General features: G+C 41.8%; 1 protein-coding gene across 1 annotated transcript; it reads right to left on the bottom strand.

Annotated features, from left to right (window-relative positions):
* Nucleotides 1–5350: 5350 nt before the first annotated feature.
* socs2 (suppressor of cytokine signaling 2) lies at nucleotides 5351–12217 on the bottom strand. The gene is made up of 3 exons (XM_080022074.1): nucleotides 11892–12217; nucleotides 10543–10780; nucleotides 5351–7417 (listed from the first exon to the last, which is right to left on the bottom strand). The coding sequence occupies exons 2-3, from the start codon at nucleotides 10667–10669 to the stop codon at nucleotides 6921–6923; spliced, it is 624 nt and encodes a 207-aa protein (XP_079878200.1). The 5' UTR covers nucleotides 10670–10780; nucleotides 11892–12217; the 3' UTR covers nucleotides 5351–6920.
* Between the last annotated feature and the right edge of the window lie 4089 nt (nucleotides 12218–16306).

The raw sequence follows: 16306 nt of genomic DNA, 5'->3' as shown, positions 1-16306 counted from the left end.
ATATTTTTATAATAAAGGATCTTGATTTCAAAGGACCTCTTCTTCAAGGTGATTTTTCCACCACAATAGTGGCATGTTAGTCAAGCAGGACCAGCTGAATATTTGGAGTCCAAGTTATTATTTCACTTATATCTGCTCCGTATGTGGATCGATTTGGATGAAACTTAAACCACAAGATTCTTGTGACATACCGGTTTAAACGACACCTTAACAGTGTTCGTAGCTTATGTCATTGTTGTGTTCCAGATCATTTCAGCCGGGTTGGACATAATTTGGCATTAAATGCATTGGACCGTGTCTGTGATATCGGTCAAATTTGGTCGGTTTTCCACTAATTTCTGCTTCGTATGTGGATCGATTTGGGTGAAACATAAACCACAATGTGTTTGTGACATACCGGTTCAAACAAGATAAATCGTGTTTGTAGCTTCTGTTGTTCTTCTGCTTCAAATAGTTTTAGATTTCAAAATTCTGAAGATTTCTGCAGACTGGACCCATAATAATAATAATAATATTATGATATATAAGCTTAATATTATTATAATAATATTATAATATATAAACGTGTTTATATATTAATGTTTTTAATTATTAAAATCAATGAATTAGTCTCATAATACTGTGGTATTATGAATTTATATAGATTTATGTAATGCTGTATCGTTGTGTATTGAACGTTTCATGTATTGCTTTTATTGTGCTTTTCACTCGAAAACCAATTTTTCCAATGCCAGAGGGGGAAGCGGGGTGATCTCGGTACACCGCCGGTTGTTTGGCTGGTGACGGGGGAAAATAAATAAATACAAAATAAATACAGCCCATTTTCCTCGTTATAACCTGAACTTCCTCCAGAACTCCCAAGGGAGAAGGGCTTATTGCGTACCCGGAATGAACAGCTGCTTCACAGACAGCGGCAGCTCTCAAGTGGTAGCTGTACGAGCAGCAAGGTGCTGGTGCTGGTGCTGGAAAGCAGGCGTCACGAGAGAGTGGGCATGTCGGGAGAATTTACAGTGGAGAGGGCTAGAGAGTGCTTGGCACGCAAATCCTTTATTATACAAAATGAAATTTGAGGACTTATCAAGTCCTTTTAAAAGCACGTTTTTTAATGCATTTTCAAGGACTTCACGCAAAATAAACCATAACCATAATCCATATTTAATGGTATCTTTATGAATTAAAGTATAATAATTTAGCAATCCGTGGGTACGGTTTAGTAATGCGTGGTCACAGAACATTTTTAGTTTTTTTCGTCATGGGCCCTGGGTAGCTCCGTAGGAAACACTGGAGTAAGCACTGGATGCCAGTTGATTATGACTGATTATGAGAGAGCGGCCATTCATCGGCTGTGGTGTGTGGATGGGTTGAGCAGCTACACCTGATGCTCGTTTGTTGGGCTAATGAGCGGCAGGTTTAAAAACACCCGTCCACACACTGACTCAAGAGAGGAGCCCGTGTCATGACATGTTCAATCCGCTCCTGCCTAATTCCACCTAGCCTTCTCTCTACAATAAACTGGTGTTAACAACCCCCCTTCGTCTGTGTCTCTGTGCCGGAGGGCCCTGAAAACGTCACTTGGGTGACGTGTGGTAGGCGAAACTGCCACAGTGGCCTTCATGATCCTCTTAGCCGATCGTCTTCAAATATACTGTGTATAATCCTAGCCCGCTGTCTCAACCTAGACGCATCAGTCGAACACCCCGGGGTCTCTAATGACTGACTGACAGCGTTGTCTCACAAATGTGTGTGCCGTCCATTCCCCTGTTTGCAAAAATAGTTGGAATTATAATATTTATTAATATAATTAATATTATATTAATTTATAATAATATTATAATTAAACCATACCATATATTATAATTAAAATTATATAGGCTTAGGCCAGGGAGAATCCCTGGCCTCAGTTTGGTATCGAGTATGTGGTGTGGGTATGGTTTGAGCAGCCACACCTGTCCTGGGTCAAGGTGATTGAGCCCAGACTCAGTGTGGCTGTATGCCTGTTGATTGGTCTAGCACACAGTCATTGTAGTGTGGTTTGAGCAGCCACACCTGTCCTGGGTCTAGGTAATTAGGCCAGGATCGGTGTGGCTGTTGGCCTGTTGCTCATAAGACTAATCAACGAGCAACAGATAAAGTCCCCCCCACACACACACAGGAGGGGAGCCCCTATCATGACATACCGTCCATCTGCTTGTGACACCTTGCCCACTTGCTACAAAAACTTGTGTCTTCAACCCCCTTGTTTGTGTCTCTGTGCCGAAGGGCTCTGAAACCGCCACATGGTGTGGCAGGCGGATCTGCCATAACTTTCCACAAATGCAAGTGATTTAGCCATTAAAAGATCATTTGGTGTGTGTGTGTGTGTGTGTGTGTCTATATTTGAGATATTATAGAACCATTATTTTTTTCATGGTAAATTATACACTTTTCATTTATGTTGAGTTTTAAATGTTGCCACTGAAGTAGATTTTTATGAAGTGGCAACCATGAATACCTAAACGTTGTGGGTAAGCATATATATGGGTAAGTTCAGCTTTGTAGGTTCAGCTTTCTAGCTCAGCTAACTAAAGACCCTTTCCTACATGGAATGAAAGCTGCAAATCCACTGGCAATGTTCCATATTTCGGTAACGTGGGAAAAGGGGCTGGTGTCAATGTTCCGTAAAAGTCGTTCCGTAAATCTCCCCACTCACAGTATAATTTTCAGGAAAATGCCGGGAGGGCTTTGAATGTAAGTGTGTGTGAACGGAAGCAGTAACATTGCCAGTACAAGCACAGAAAGCAGCGGTGGAGCCGAATCTGAATACTGGCAAAAAGCAAATAGTGGGTCTTAATGAATATTTATTTAGTGCAAATATTTCAAAAATTATTTGTTTTCCAGAAGAAAAAAAAATATTCCGAAAAATGGCAAGTCCGATCTGAACCGTGGTGCTCGGCTGCAAAGACAAGGGACTGAAACACATCCAGTCTCTAGGGAAACAGGTCTTTATATTCTTCAATTTCATTCTTTGTCTTCTTAAAAATGGCACTCAGATCCTAGACGTGTCTTTTAAAGTTAGGAGTGCGGTGCGGGGAAATTGGGCACAAGTGCTTTGCTTGCTGGTCAGCTGCACCAAAGCACGGAGCTAGAGAGGGAGCGAGCGGACAAGGAGAGCTAGAACGGGTGAAGAACGTTCCTTCTCCGGACTCAGAGAGTGAAGAAAGAAAAGAAAGAAGAAACAGTCTTTATTAGTCACGCAACACACCACACTACAACACATGCTTGCACACACACACACATGCACATGCTTTGATGGTGGCCGGTGAAATGGCTCCTCTGCTTTTGACCCATCCTGGCTTGTCCTTCCTCCGGGGGCACAGCCAGGAGCAGTGGGCAGCGTACGTGGACGCGCCCGGGGACCAGGTGATAATTGTCCATCACTGGTCAGACGATGATGGGAGCATGTTTTTGAGGGGGGTCCTTACTGACATGAGATGGAGGAAACCCCATGTGAGCACGGGGAGAACATGCAAACTCCACACAGAAAGGCTCCTATTTGGGAGATAACCCACCGGAGCACGGTGCCAACAGTGCCCCAGGCGGGAATCGAACCCAGGACCTTCTTGCTGTGAGGCAGCAGTGCAATGCAATGACCTGGTGTGTATCACAGGTCGAAAATAATCACACTGATTTTATAACTTTGGGTTAGGGTTATTGTGTCCAGGGACACAGCTCTGTCCCCGCTACGTCAGCAGATGGGGTGGGGAGACAGAAAGCGAAGAGCCGGTCACTGAGAGCCAGGAAAAAAGAAAGATTGATTCAGATTGTGTGTCTGTTGCCGACAGATTGTCCAAACGATCGCAACTGCACTAAACATAACTGTAACCCATTACGTACTGTGTCCGTGACAGCCATTTAATGTGGGAACAGACTCCATATGTCTGGAGTAAGGAGTTCTCCGTAAAGGAGGCCAATATGTAAATGAGTACCTACTGCCTTTGCCGGATATTTTTTATCCAGCAATGTTACGGATTCCATGTAGGAAAGTTTAGCTCTCTATGTTCCACTTTGTTAAGGGTTTGTATGTGGGTGGCATGTGGTTTGTTGTGTGGGTGCCATATACAAACCCTTAAGGAGCAAAAGACCCTTCATATGTTGCAAAACAAACAAAAAGCTTCCACCTAAGGAGCTTACGGTGAGCAGGGCTTGGTCTTAAAAGTACTTAACATTGCTGACAGACAGTATGGTACTGAATGATTTGCCTGAAGTGGGGAGGGGATTAACCCTGGTACCTGTGCAGCTTGTTATTCATGATCGATGCGTGCACCTACACGCAAGAAATGACAACTGAGTGGCAATGATCCAAAACTCAGCTTAACAGGAACATGCAAAGCAGCCTATTAAAAATCAATCTCTCTTTGCCAACAAGCAAGTGAATTAGGGCCTGTTATGCAATGGAAAATATATTTTCCCCGTATGGACATCAAATAAGTTTGTTTTTCCTGTTATTTGTGTCAATTAAATACAATATTGAAAAATATTTTCAGCATGTAATCAAGCATAGCAGATAAAGAGGTGAGATAAAGAGGCATACTATGTTTGGAGTAAGCATCCACTTCAGAAGTATTGAAAAATCTACTTGCAAGAAATAAACTGGCAGCATATAATTTCAGTTTTGTTTTTTTCTGACTATTTGAGTATATTTGGCAATCTTTATTTTTACTTAAATTGTTATTCATATACTTTCATACAATGTAAAAAAAATAACCCCAACATTTAAAAAATTATGTTTTTGGCTACTTAGTAATAGATTTAAAATATGTCTGAATGATAGAAAAATATGTTTCTTGAAGCATACCAACAATATATTTGCATTAACTACAAAATTATATACATGAGGCCTTCCATAGATTAAATATATAAGTATTTTTTCCACTATATTATTATTATTTTCACAATACTATAATGTTTATGAATTAATAATATTAATAATAATAATCATAATTATTATTATTTTAGCAAAAATAGTACTAATACTATTATCTTGTACTATTATGATGTGGCTATAAATCCTTGTTCACAACAACTAGGCACAGTTCCGAAGCAGAAAGACAAAAGTTGTCTGTGCTGACCCTGCAAATAAGCATTTGTTTTTACCCAAGGATAAATAGTACAACATGTGCAGGAGGATGGAGAACATTCAAAAATGGAATTTCAAATACTTTTTTTAAGTGTTTCTTGACAACTTAACTGGGCAATTTGAAAACTAACAATCGCACTTTTTAACAGTATATTTTGTAGGCTAGATGCACAGTGCGACTAAGGCTGAAGCAAAACAAATGAAACTTGAATCCAAGTCTGTTCAGAAGGGGTTTTATTTCCCAAAGTCATTTCTGTGAACCTTTCTTCAGAAAACTGTTCGCATCGTTTAAAGCACCACATCAAAATCTCAATTTCTTTTTTATTTTTTGCGGAATTCGAGTGGAATTCAGCAAGGCCAGCTTCTAGGCTGTTTACGAACCATAACAACCATGTCTGTCATCGTGCGTATAAAGGAGACAGGTAGTTTAACACGCATTCTCAAATGGTGCCTTTTAGAAAATAAACCATGAAAACACATTTGGACATGATCAATAAATACTTAAAAAAATATTTCATTTTTTTTCTGTCACACGCAAAGAGCAGCAGCCCATTTTCTGCTACAGAGGTGTGCTATGCACACTCAGTTCCAGCAATTGGCAGAGATCAGATGGTTATTTTGCACATCCGTTCTGACCAATGACTGATTGTTGTTTTGTGTGGATACTCTACTAAGGACCAGAAAATCGAAACAGGGCTGGGTGATTGTTCAATATCACTGTGTTTAATCTTTCAGCTGTTTAATAAAGACCACCTCCGGTCAAGTTCACTTCCTGCTCCCCAAAGTTTTTTCAAACAAAATATAGGGGCATAATGGAACGGGAAAGTGAACGTAGTGGCCTTGACAGCTGCCTGTCAAAAAATGTGCGCAGGTGACGAAATCGATGAATTGCAGCAGGAAATGCGGTAGAAACACATTGAATACCTCAAAAATGAAGAATTAAAAAAAATATCTATATATGTATATATTGGAGATGGCCTTTAGGTATCATGTCGTATCGCAGTATGCAAACTTTGGATCCAAGGTCTGAAACGTTGGAGAAGGTTTTGTGCGTCACATTACCATATAGTTCAATGTGACAAATCCCATCTGTATTGTCTAACATGCGATTATGGACATTTTTTGGAATTCATAGGCAGATATGGTGAAACATATGCCCAGTGTGTTGATATTGAATTCCTGCGTATCGCCCTGCCCCTACGAACATATAGAGCCCGACAGGTGAGTGCATCAGATGGCTTTCCACTGACCACCAATTAGCCAGATGTAAAAAAAAAAAAAAAAAAAAAAAAGGAAATGGGGCAAAAAGAAATACAACAAGAATAATATTAATAATAGACAAATAAAAACATAATTGAAAAAAAATTAATCAACTGCGGTGTCAGTCACCCCAATCTCAGAAATGAGAAGCAGCGACTGTAAAGCAACGACACCCATATGAAAGAAATCTATAAGAATCAAGTTTGTTGGTTTGTACATATCATTTATATACAAAGATAGTACCACAGACTTATATGTATGTATGTTTTTTCTTCTTGTTGTCTTCCTACACCAATCATATGTGTACAACGTACAGTATATAATGATTCTTATAGATTTTTATTTTCATACAGGTAATATATAGACGAAAAAACAGCATCAAAATATGGACCTGGGCCCTGGATACCTGAGTAACCCTGCCGTCTAACTGCCACCTAACTGAGAAAGAAAGATGTTGACGTGTTGTTTTTTTTTTGGGGGGGGGGGGGTCGGCAGCCTCTTGGCTACTCTGTGCAAGCATACAGCTTCCGTGTACGTAGTCCTATTACACATTGTAGGTGTAGTCTGTCAGGTAGTCCTTTAGCCTGTTGGGCAGCGGCAGCTCGCACACCTGCCTGGTGCTCCCATTGATGGTGACTCGGCATAAGTGCTGCAGGGAAGGGGTGGCGGTATACACAGGCTTGGTCAACAGCAGCTGCACCGTCCCATTCAGAGGCGCGGCACTGGGCGGGGGGTCGGGCACCATCTGCCCCTTGCCACCCGACGCATAGGCGGTGGTCCGGGACAGCTGGACGTAGTGCTCCACCAGGTGGACCACGCTGTCAAACTGCCTGAGCTTGGGCTTGATCAGCACCACAGAGTCCAGCTTGAACTTGCCGTCCTTGTACTCGATGCGCAGGTTGGTGGGGCCCGCGGAGGTCATGGCGGAGATGGTGAACAGGTAGTCCCTCTGGGAGCTGTCCCGCACTAGGAAGGTTCCCTCAGGGGAGTCGTGGAGGATCTCCTTGGCCTTGTTGGCCGTCAGGCTGCCCCAGTACCACCCTTTATGAGGAGAGGAGGGAGGATCAGATGAGAAATCAGCAAAGCCACAGCAGTACACCTCAAATAGGAGGAGGAGCTTCTCATTTTTCAGGCTTAAACCTTTGCTCCATTCAACTGCATTCAAACACAGTGAGAAGCTGCAGTGGAATAGCAAAAGGTTCAGTGATCAGAAAAAAATGGCAGGAACCAAAGTTTTAATAAAAGCAAGCCTACCCATCAAAAATGTACAAGGGTCAGTTGTAAAAAAATATGAAAGGTTACATTTGAAGTTGGAACAAACACACTGTCAAGACTGTTACAACTGAATATAAAATTTGGGGGCGGGGGCAAACAGTTGAGAGTTGAAGGGCAGCCAACGCACTATGGCAGCTGTTGTTGAGTTCATTCTAAGACCCTCCAACCCTCCACCACCACCACCATCACCCGCGGCCACCTCTCGGTTCCCGCTGCACTTTAAACACAGCGTCTGTCTTGCGGGCTGCAATGTGCAGACCATGACTCCCAGCTGTCCCAAACTCTGCAGTGTCGGCAGTTAGCTGTCTTGACGCAAACAAGCCGTCATTCAAGTCATAAACTACCTGTCCTTTACGCCACTTCGTCACCACTGAGTCGCCACTACGTCGCCACTATGTCAAACCAACAGAGAAACCTGCGCAAGGATTCCATTTCCGATAAACTTTGAATCTCTAAAAAAGAAGATCAGAAAAGACGATCAAGTGGCGATTTTGTAAACTTTCATGATTCATGTCAATGTCAATTCGCCCAAATGACTGGGATGCTATGTGCTATGTTGCAAAACATTTAACATTTCAAAACTGAACATTTTTCAAGATGGACATTTTCTCCTAGGATTTACTTTTTTTTTAAATGTTTTTTTACATGGTCCGTGGCTACTGTTAGCCGCTTTTTATGGTCTTTAAAAGTTATGTAGCTATACTACTATACTTTCCATTTTATTCATTTAATAGCATTCAACTAAGTCTACTAAACACACTTTATTTTCCTGTAGGTTCTGTGACAAGAACTGTCCTTAGCAGTTTCGGTGTTCCTGAACAACCCTTGTTGGAACAAACATTTGCAGCCATCATCGTAAAGTGGTGTTGTTCATTATCACGCTTATCACACAGCTACCTACTAAATAAAACAATGCATTGAGACATAATATTGATTTTAAAGGATTTTATAACTAATATGCCTAGTGTGGTGGTGCACTTGGGAACTGCGTAGTCCACAACAACGTAGCAAACTATTTGTCCTACAACAAAATACAAAAAATCAACTTTGCCCTACATACAATAAAGTATTTACTGTTATTAAATGGGCCCTTTTATGCAAAACTCACTTTTTCAGTGCTTGTGCACATATATTTGGGTCTCTAATAGGTGTATGAACACACAAACTGTGAAATAAAACAACCCAGTCAGTTTTTTGTTAGTTGACTGTTTCAGAAAACATGCCCTAAAACAGGCCTTTCAGCTTGGTGTCTCAGCCCTACATAGAATTGAGACAAAATCGAATTAGAACCGCCCTCCATCAGCATCGAAGCTAAGCGCTAATCATGGGAACTGCTCTGTTGGCTTCAGAGACCAGCACAAATCTTTTAAAAGAAAGAAGAATTAATACCAACTGTCCCTGACAAAACGGATCAGGGAAATGTCAGTATATGCTCTGTGTTTTTTCTATGTGTGTGTGTGTGTGTGTGTGTGTGTCTCCACGTTAGGTTGACTGTACTGTAGGCTGTGGTGCATGATCTGCTTCGCATTTCTCCAAATAAAACCGTAGATGAATTTATTTTATTTTATTTTACAATGTTGTCATAATTGAATGAAACAAAAAAGCCTCAAGCCCCGCTGTTTCCCTCAAGGCTCCGAGCTCTGGGCTGCTCCACACACCGTGGTAAAAGTCGGGACAAACTTTTAAATTAGGCCTTGTAGATCTAATATCCGTGAAGATTCAGCAACTGGATTGCTTATTTCTTGCCTCAATTTTGTTCAGAAACACATTTTGGTAGACTGATAAGCTGAAATCAGTGAGAGTTACAGAGCAAATAAAATGGCACAGAACCTGGAACTTGTGCTCAAACCCCATTAGCTCAAAGAACTAGGGGCCTCGGGAGGGTGGCTCCTCCCACTGAAACAGCCTGTTTTCAGACAGGGTAGATTGTTGTTAGAATGGGACGAATGCATAATCAGAGTGGTATTTTCAGCAAAAAAAATTTAAAAACATGTTTTGGGGACCTATGAGACCATATATTACCTGGTGAAAAGATGCATAATAGTCCCGCTTTAATGTACATTTGGCGGGTTCGAAACAGAAAAGGAGCAGATTTCTATTTGCATATCTATATTTTCTCGTTCTTAAGTTTTTAAAAATACATTTTTTTCGGGGAATATCGGATTTTTCCGATGTTTTCTGTCCATTGTGGTTCACTAAATGTGACACTACCTACCAGTGGACACGTAACATTATACACAAAATCTGTACAGGTCTAAATGCAAAAAGCCACCCGAATGTCTCCGAACGATACTCGCGCTCATTCATATACGGGCGCAATTTTGAGTGTGTTGACATAAGCGAAATTCAAGGTATTGCCAATTAAGACCCTGAGACGCTCTAGTTTGACCATGAAATTAAGGATTAATTGAGTTAATTAATTCAGTCTAGAACATATTATGTGTAATCACCGGGTACGTTGCATTGACATTTCACTGCATATATGTATGAAAGTATGTCTATGTATGTGACGAAGAATGACGAAACAATTGAATTGTCTCCTTTTTTCATTTTAAGCCACTGTGTGAGTGCCTAATAAGAATGTAATTATTAATGTCTTTTGCAGAAGAGCTAGCTGTCGACGGACATTTGAACAAAAAAACTGGACTGGACTTAATTTTCCTCAACTCTGGAAACTCTGGAACAACTGACAGAAACTCACCTAATTCACATTCTATTTATTGTGACATTTCTTACATTGGCATAAAATTTCCCTTCAATTTGGATACATTTTCCTTTTGAGCCATTACTTGGCTTTTACAAAAAAACACATGGAGCAGTAGACTGAGGAGATGATTCTTCGGGAAATCTACAGTATTTAGCAATCCTTCACACAGAACTTAAAGGCCTACCTGTGTTTTTTAGGTCTTTCATAGCTAATGCAATGCGGTTTTCATCTGACTCTACAACCCGGGAATCGTGATCCGCTCGTCTCCCATTTTCGATGTTTTCAGTAGATTCTGATGACTGGCAGGTCATTGGTGGGACCACCTTTTGCCTAGTTGCAGGCCCACAGAACAGACATGGGAAGGACACTACATTGGGCAGGTGTTCTTGAAGGCACTCCTTTGAGCATTTTAAAATGCTGATCTGCAAATAAGAAAAATATTCAATTTAGTGTAGTGCTGAAAACACAACCACACCAAACCAGGGAAGACTGATTTTATAAAATGTCATTCAGTGTTAACATTAGTATGTTTTGATTTTATTACTTTTTTTTATTATCAATATTAACAATGTCAGAACTCTGTGCTTGGGTAAACAGAGGCATCGATAGATCCGTGATAATGACGATAATTATAATAATAATAATAATAATAATAATACCAACAACAATCATTATCACCCTCATAACAATAACAATAACTATAATAATAATAATAATAATAATAATACCAACGACAATCATTATCACCCTCATAACAATAATAAAAATAATGATAATAATTAGGGATACATGAGGGATACGTGTGCAATTGCACACGTAAAAATGCTAAAACCTAAATACTAAAACCAGATGCAAACAGAATGTATAGTTGCAATCACTTCCAGTTCCTGTTTTGATGTTTTTAATGTTCACACTCCGTATCCGATCTCGTTTAAACAAATGAGTGAATAAATTGATAACCGAACAAATATATTCTTCATTAAAGTTAGTTGTTCTTATTGTTTTAACGAGCTAGTATTACGATAATAATAGCTTCCTGGCAACATTAAAGCGCACGTCCCTGAAAAAATGTCAGCTCTCAGAATAGTCGCGTTAAAGAACAATGGAAAACAGACCAGGTTCGACCTGACCTGCAAGGTGGAGCAGCACGTACCAGCGAACCAAATCTACATGTTTGAGACCAATAAACGAGCCATCCGACACGACGTCTTAAGAATGAACGCGTTATCAAATAGCACGTCGAGCAGAAATGGATCTGTCCGTAAAATGCGCAGAAACTCGCCTTCCTATGTAGGTCACCCCATACACAGTGTACAATAATAATAATAAAAATAAAATAATAAGAATAATAATAACAATAATAATAATAATAATAATCATAATAATAATCATCATAATAATTGCTTCCTGGCAACGTGAAAGCGCAGGTCTCTGGGAAAAAGAATAGAGAACCAATAAATCGACATTTGTGACAAATACAGTCAGTAAGCAGCGGAGCACTAATACGGAGCCACGGTGACAATGGATACCTACAAGGCAGGGGAACTCGCCGGTGGACGCGTCTCCTGTGTATGTCGCTCACCCGTACACAGTGTGCAGTGATAATAGTGATAATAATGGGAATAATAATGACGGAAAATCGGTTGGAAAGTCCCCGCGCGGCAGTGGCGGCGCGCTCCCTCCTCGAGGACGGTCGCCCTCGACGTCGCAGCAGCGCGCGAGTCAAGCCCTGGCGCCCGAGCTTTGGGCGCGCGGATCCCCCCCTCCTACCCTCACGCGCGCCGACTCCCCGGCGCACGGCACCGCGTGTGCACGATCCCACCTGGCAGCGCTCGACGGATGAATTACGAGCGTTTTATTGGGACGCTACGGTGACCGGTCAGTTCAGCGACGTGTCACCAGTGCGAACGCGGCGGCGGCGGCGGCGGAAAGCTGCTTCCAGGAACTTTCCAGGAATCGTGTCACGTGGTCCAGATCCGAGCGTTTTTAAGGTGGCACGTAAGAGAGAGAGAGAGAGAGAGAGAGAGAGACGTTCTCTTCCACTCCCTCTCTTTTCAACCTCCCCCCTCCGTCTCTCACTCTGCCCCCTCTCCTCCCCCTCTCCTTTCTCTCCCTTTTCCCCGTATCGGTCTCTCATTCGTCTCTTTCTCGCCCCTAGCTCTCTCATCACCCCACCTTTATCGCCCGCTCTCTCTTTGCCCCTCTTTTCTCTCTCCCCCTCTCCCCTCTGCCCCTCCTCTCCCTATTTCCTCTCTCTCTCCCTCTCTGCCCCCAGCGCTCTCTCTGTCCCTCCCCCCTCTCTCTGTCCCTCCATCACATTCTCTCTTTCTCTTTGTCTCCCACTTGTCCCTCTATATTTCCTTCCCTTGCTTTCTCTGACTTTGCCCCCCTTGTCTTTCTATCTCTCTTTATAAATGTTTTTATCCCTTATTTATTATTATTTCGTTTCAAGATTCAAGATTCAAGATTTTTTTATTCGTCTCATACATATACATACTTTCATACATATATGCAGTGAAATGTAATGCAACGCACCCGGGGATAGCGCACAATAAGTCCTAGGAAAAAAAAATAAAAATAAAAGTAGAAAATTCCTTTCTAATAGACCGACTAACTGAGTCCTAAAACGTAATACAGTAAGTGGAATACTTATAGAATAAGATAAAAAAATATATAGAATAAAATACAATAAAAATAAATTGAAATAAATGGAATGGATAGAAGGAATATGCCTATGTATATACAGATATGTGCATTAAAGTGGCATGTGAATTAAAGTGGCATGTGAATGTGAATAGAGTGAGGTAGTGTTTGGGATAATACAGCACAGTATACAACAGTACGGCGCAGCAATACAGCATCACGAACAACCCTGAACAGTGACACAGTATGCGGTACAGTATGCTACATACAGTACAGTAGGTAGTGGAGCCTAGTGCATGGCTCGGTTAGGACCCCTGTGCCGGCACCATTGGAATTACAGTCTTCGGTTAAAGCCCAAACTCTCTCTCTCTGTCCCCCCCCCACACTTTCTCTCTCCCCCTCTGTCTACCATCTTTCTTTCTCTCCCACTTTTCTCTTCTTTTCTCTATCTTTATTTCTCCTCTCTTTCTCTTACTTTGTGCTCATCTAAACGTGCCTCATCGCCAAAAACAAGTTGTTGCTGAGAAGGAAAACAATATACTTTGATATTTATATATATATGTAATATTTATGGTAAAATGTTTTCACATGTCTGTAATGTTTTCTCATCTCAAAATTCTCAGTCATTTTTTTAAGATTCCAAACTGATTGGGGTTATGGACATTTACACACAGTTGTACCCACCTGCGCATGCACAGCCATCATTTGTCATTCAGACGGATGAATTGGCAGGTGAACATTAAATAAAAATATTATGATAAAATGGAATAAAAATAACACATCTAGCCAGTTAGTTAACTGGGAGTATCACCCGTACGTACAGCTGACTCTGCTTACGAGTGAATTCAATATAGGAAGGGAGCAGTTAGGCTAAAGTAAATACAGATAGTACATAGCTGTGGTGTAGCAATAATGGGCAATGATAGTACTGGTAATGAGCTGGTAAAGTAAATATGTCGGCCGTACAACTGCTAATCCCTGTCACAGCTACTTCAGTTTATATGTGTAGTACAAATATTTGTTTTAATTTTGTATTTTTATCTCTTATTTTGGACTTGCACTAGTCTGTGAACTTCTGAATACCTAGATTCCCCCCAGGATTGATAAAGACTTATTTTATTGTGTGCATGCCTGTATGTGTGAGTCCATATGGTTTAAAAGGACAATAGGGAGTGTGAAGCTAACATCGCACTACTGGAGCAAGCAGCCATATTTTGGGGATCACTTCCATTAACTGTGTGAACATCCGTCTGCATTTTTGAGTAAAAAGATAGCTTGGAAGTTTTGTTAAGTATGATCTTATTCAGAACCTCAACCCTTCTTTTTCTCCATCTTTTTACATTTCATATATTTTTGCTATTTCTCTATCCAATTGATTGGAAGTGATCCTCCAAAATTGGGCATGCATAGCAACCCATAGCAACCGTCAAAATTCACATTCCCTATGGGACACTCAGATTGTCAGGACATGTTATGGTGTCCTCATAGTCTGAAACGCTTTAATGCTGTTTTTAAGTGGTGTGGGAGACTCTACTCACTGACACGGTAGTTTTTTTTTTTTAAACCAACAAAAAAAGGCTTGCGGGCCAAAACGTCAACACAAAACAATACTGGCATTGTTTGAGTCTGGGTTCGTGTGCCTCGCAATCTGGTCCGCAGGGACAGGTCTCCTGCACCACGGGATCGCCACTGCAAGACAAACAACACATAAGAAAACTCCCTCAGCCGGATCCGACAAATCAGTGTTAATGAGGCTGATGAGGCCGACCTGGTACAGCTGCGGGTGCAGCCTAGGGTTGGCGGTGAGCCCCACCCGCCTCAGGCACTCGAGCACTGCGCCCACATGCTACATGTGCTGCCCCCAGGTGTTCCTATGAATAATTACGTCATCTAAGTAGGCGGCGGCGTATGTCTCGTACAGACGCAACACCTGGTCCATGAGTCTCTGAAAGGTGGGTGGGGCCCCGAGCAACCTGAACGGATTTACAAATTGGTACAACCCCTGCGGGGTGTAGAAAGCCGATTTTTCCTTGGCGACAAAGGGAATCTGCCAGTAGCCCTCGGTTAAATCAAGTGTTGTCAAAAAATCGAGCTGTGCCTCACCGGTCAAGGAGCTCGTTGACCCGGGGCATCGGATACGCATCGAATATCGACACCATGTCTACACAGTAGTCTACACGGAAGTGGACCGACCCATCGGGCTCACTAACCAGCATGATGGGACGACACCAATCACTTGAACTTGACTCCTCACCCACCCCCAAATCCAGCATTGCCTTAAATTCTGCCTGCACAACTTTGCGTTTATGTTCAAACAGGAAGTACGGCCGAGTGCGTACTTTCACCCTTGGGTCGTCTCCATGCGGTTTTGAATGAGGGACGTGCGGCCTTGGCCTTGTAATGCGGCCACGTCCGTGTTCTGGCCAAGCGAGATGGTTACTGGAAACGGCTGGGGTGGAATCAGTCGTATTTGGAACCTCCAGCTCCAACTCATCCCCCTCAATCACCGTGGTGGCCAGAGACACGGACACCCACTCCACTCCACTTTGAGGAGGTTAAGGTGATAAATCTGAGGTGCCCTTCCCTGTCCGACTGCACAACATCATAATTGACCTCCCCAACCCGCCGTGTGACCACGAAGGGCCTTTGCCACTTGGGGACTAATTTGGAGCTGGGCGTAGGGAGCAACACTAACACCTTGTCTTCTAGTGCAATATGCCTGAGCTGGGCCCCTCTGTGAGCCTGCAGCAAATTCTCCTGTGACAAACATTTCAAACAACAGAGGGTCCAACCATTTATCCCAGTTACGACTATCGTCATGCACAAACTTACAAACCAAGTTCTTCAGCATCTTATTGAACCACTATCAGGCTGACCCCCATAAAATAGAAAAATAAAATAAAATAGAATAAAAAATAAGTCCAAAATAAAATAAAATAGTCAAATATACACAAATAAGGATTGATATTGTAAGTTACATGTTTTGTTCAGCAAGATCTAATCTTCACAAATGACCACTTTTATGATTTTTGAAGCGTGAATGCAATCCCCTGAAGTAAAAAGCTAACTTTAGGCTATCAACGTACGACACCACGGTCGCATGACTTCAACGTCACCACCACTAATATACGGTGACAGACGTTCCGGTTTGTCCGGGATTGTCCTGGTTTCTAGCTGCGTGTCTGCAGTAGCGACAGATAAAACACTAAAATATCCTTGTTTTCAACATTCACTACCAAATTGTCCTGTTTTTCACAATCCAAATCATAATAATTTAAATAATAACGATAATAGGAACAGTAATA

Source organism: Zeus faber, assembly GCF_960531495.2.
Source record: "Zeus faber genome assembly, chromosome: 21".
Taxonomy (NCBI): domain Eukaryota; kingdom Metazoa; phylum Chordata; class Actinopteri; order Zeiformes; family Zeidae; genus Zeus; species Zeus faber.
This window is presented reverse-complemented; position numbering and strand designations above follow the sequence as displayed.

Excerpts from the sequence above, each read along its gene's own strand:
- socs2 (XM_080022074.1), bottom strand. The coding sequence starts at position 10,669 with ATGACCTGCCAGTCATCAGAATCTACTGAAAACATCGAAAATGGGAGA. Across the intron at positions 7,418-10,542 it reads GAAAGACCTAAAAAACACAG|GGTGGTACTGGGGCAGCCTG; the intron begins GTAGGCCTTTAA and ends CTCCTCATAAAG.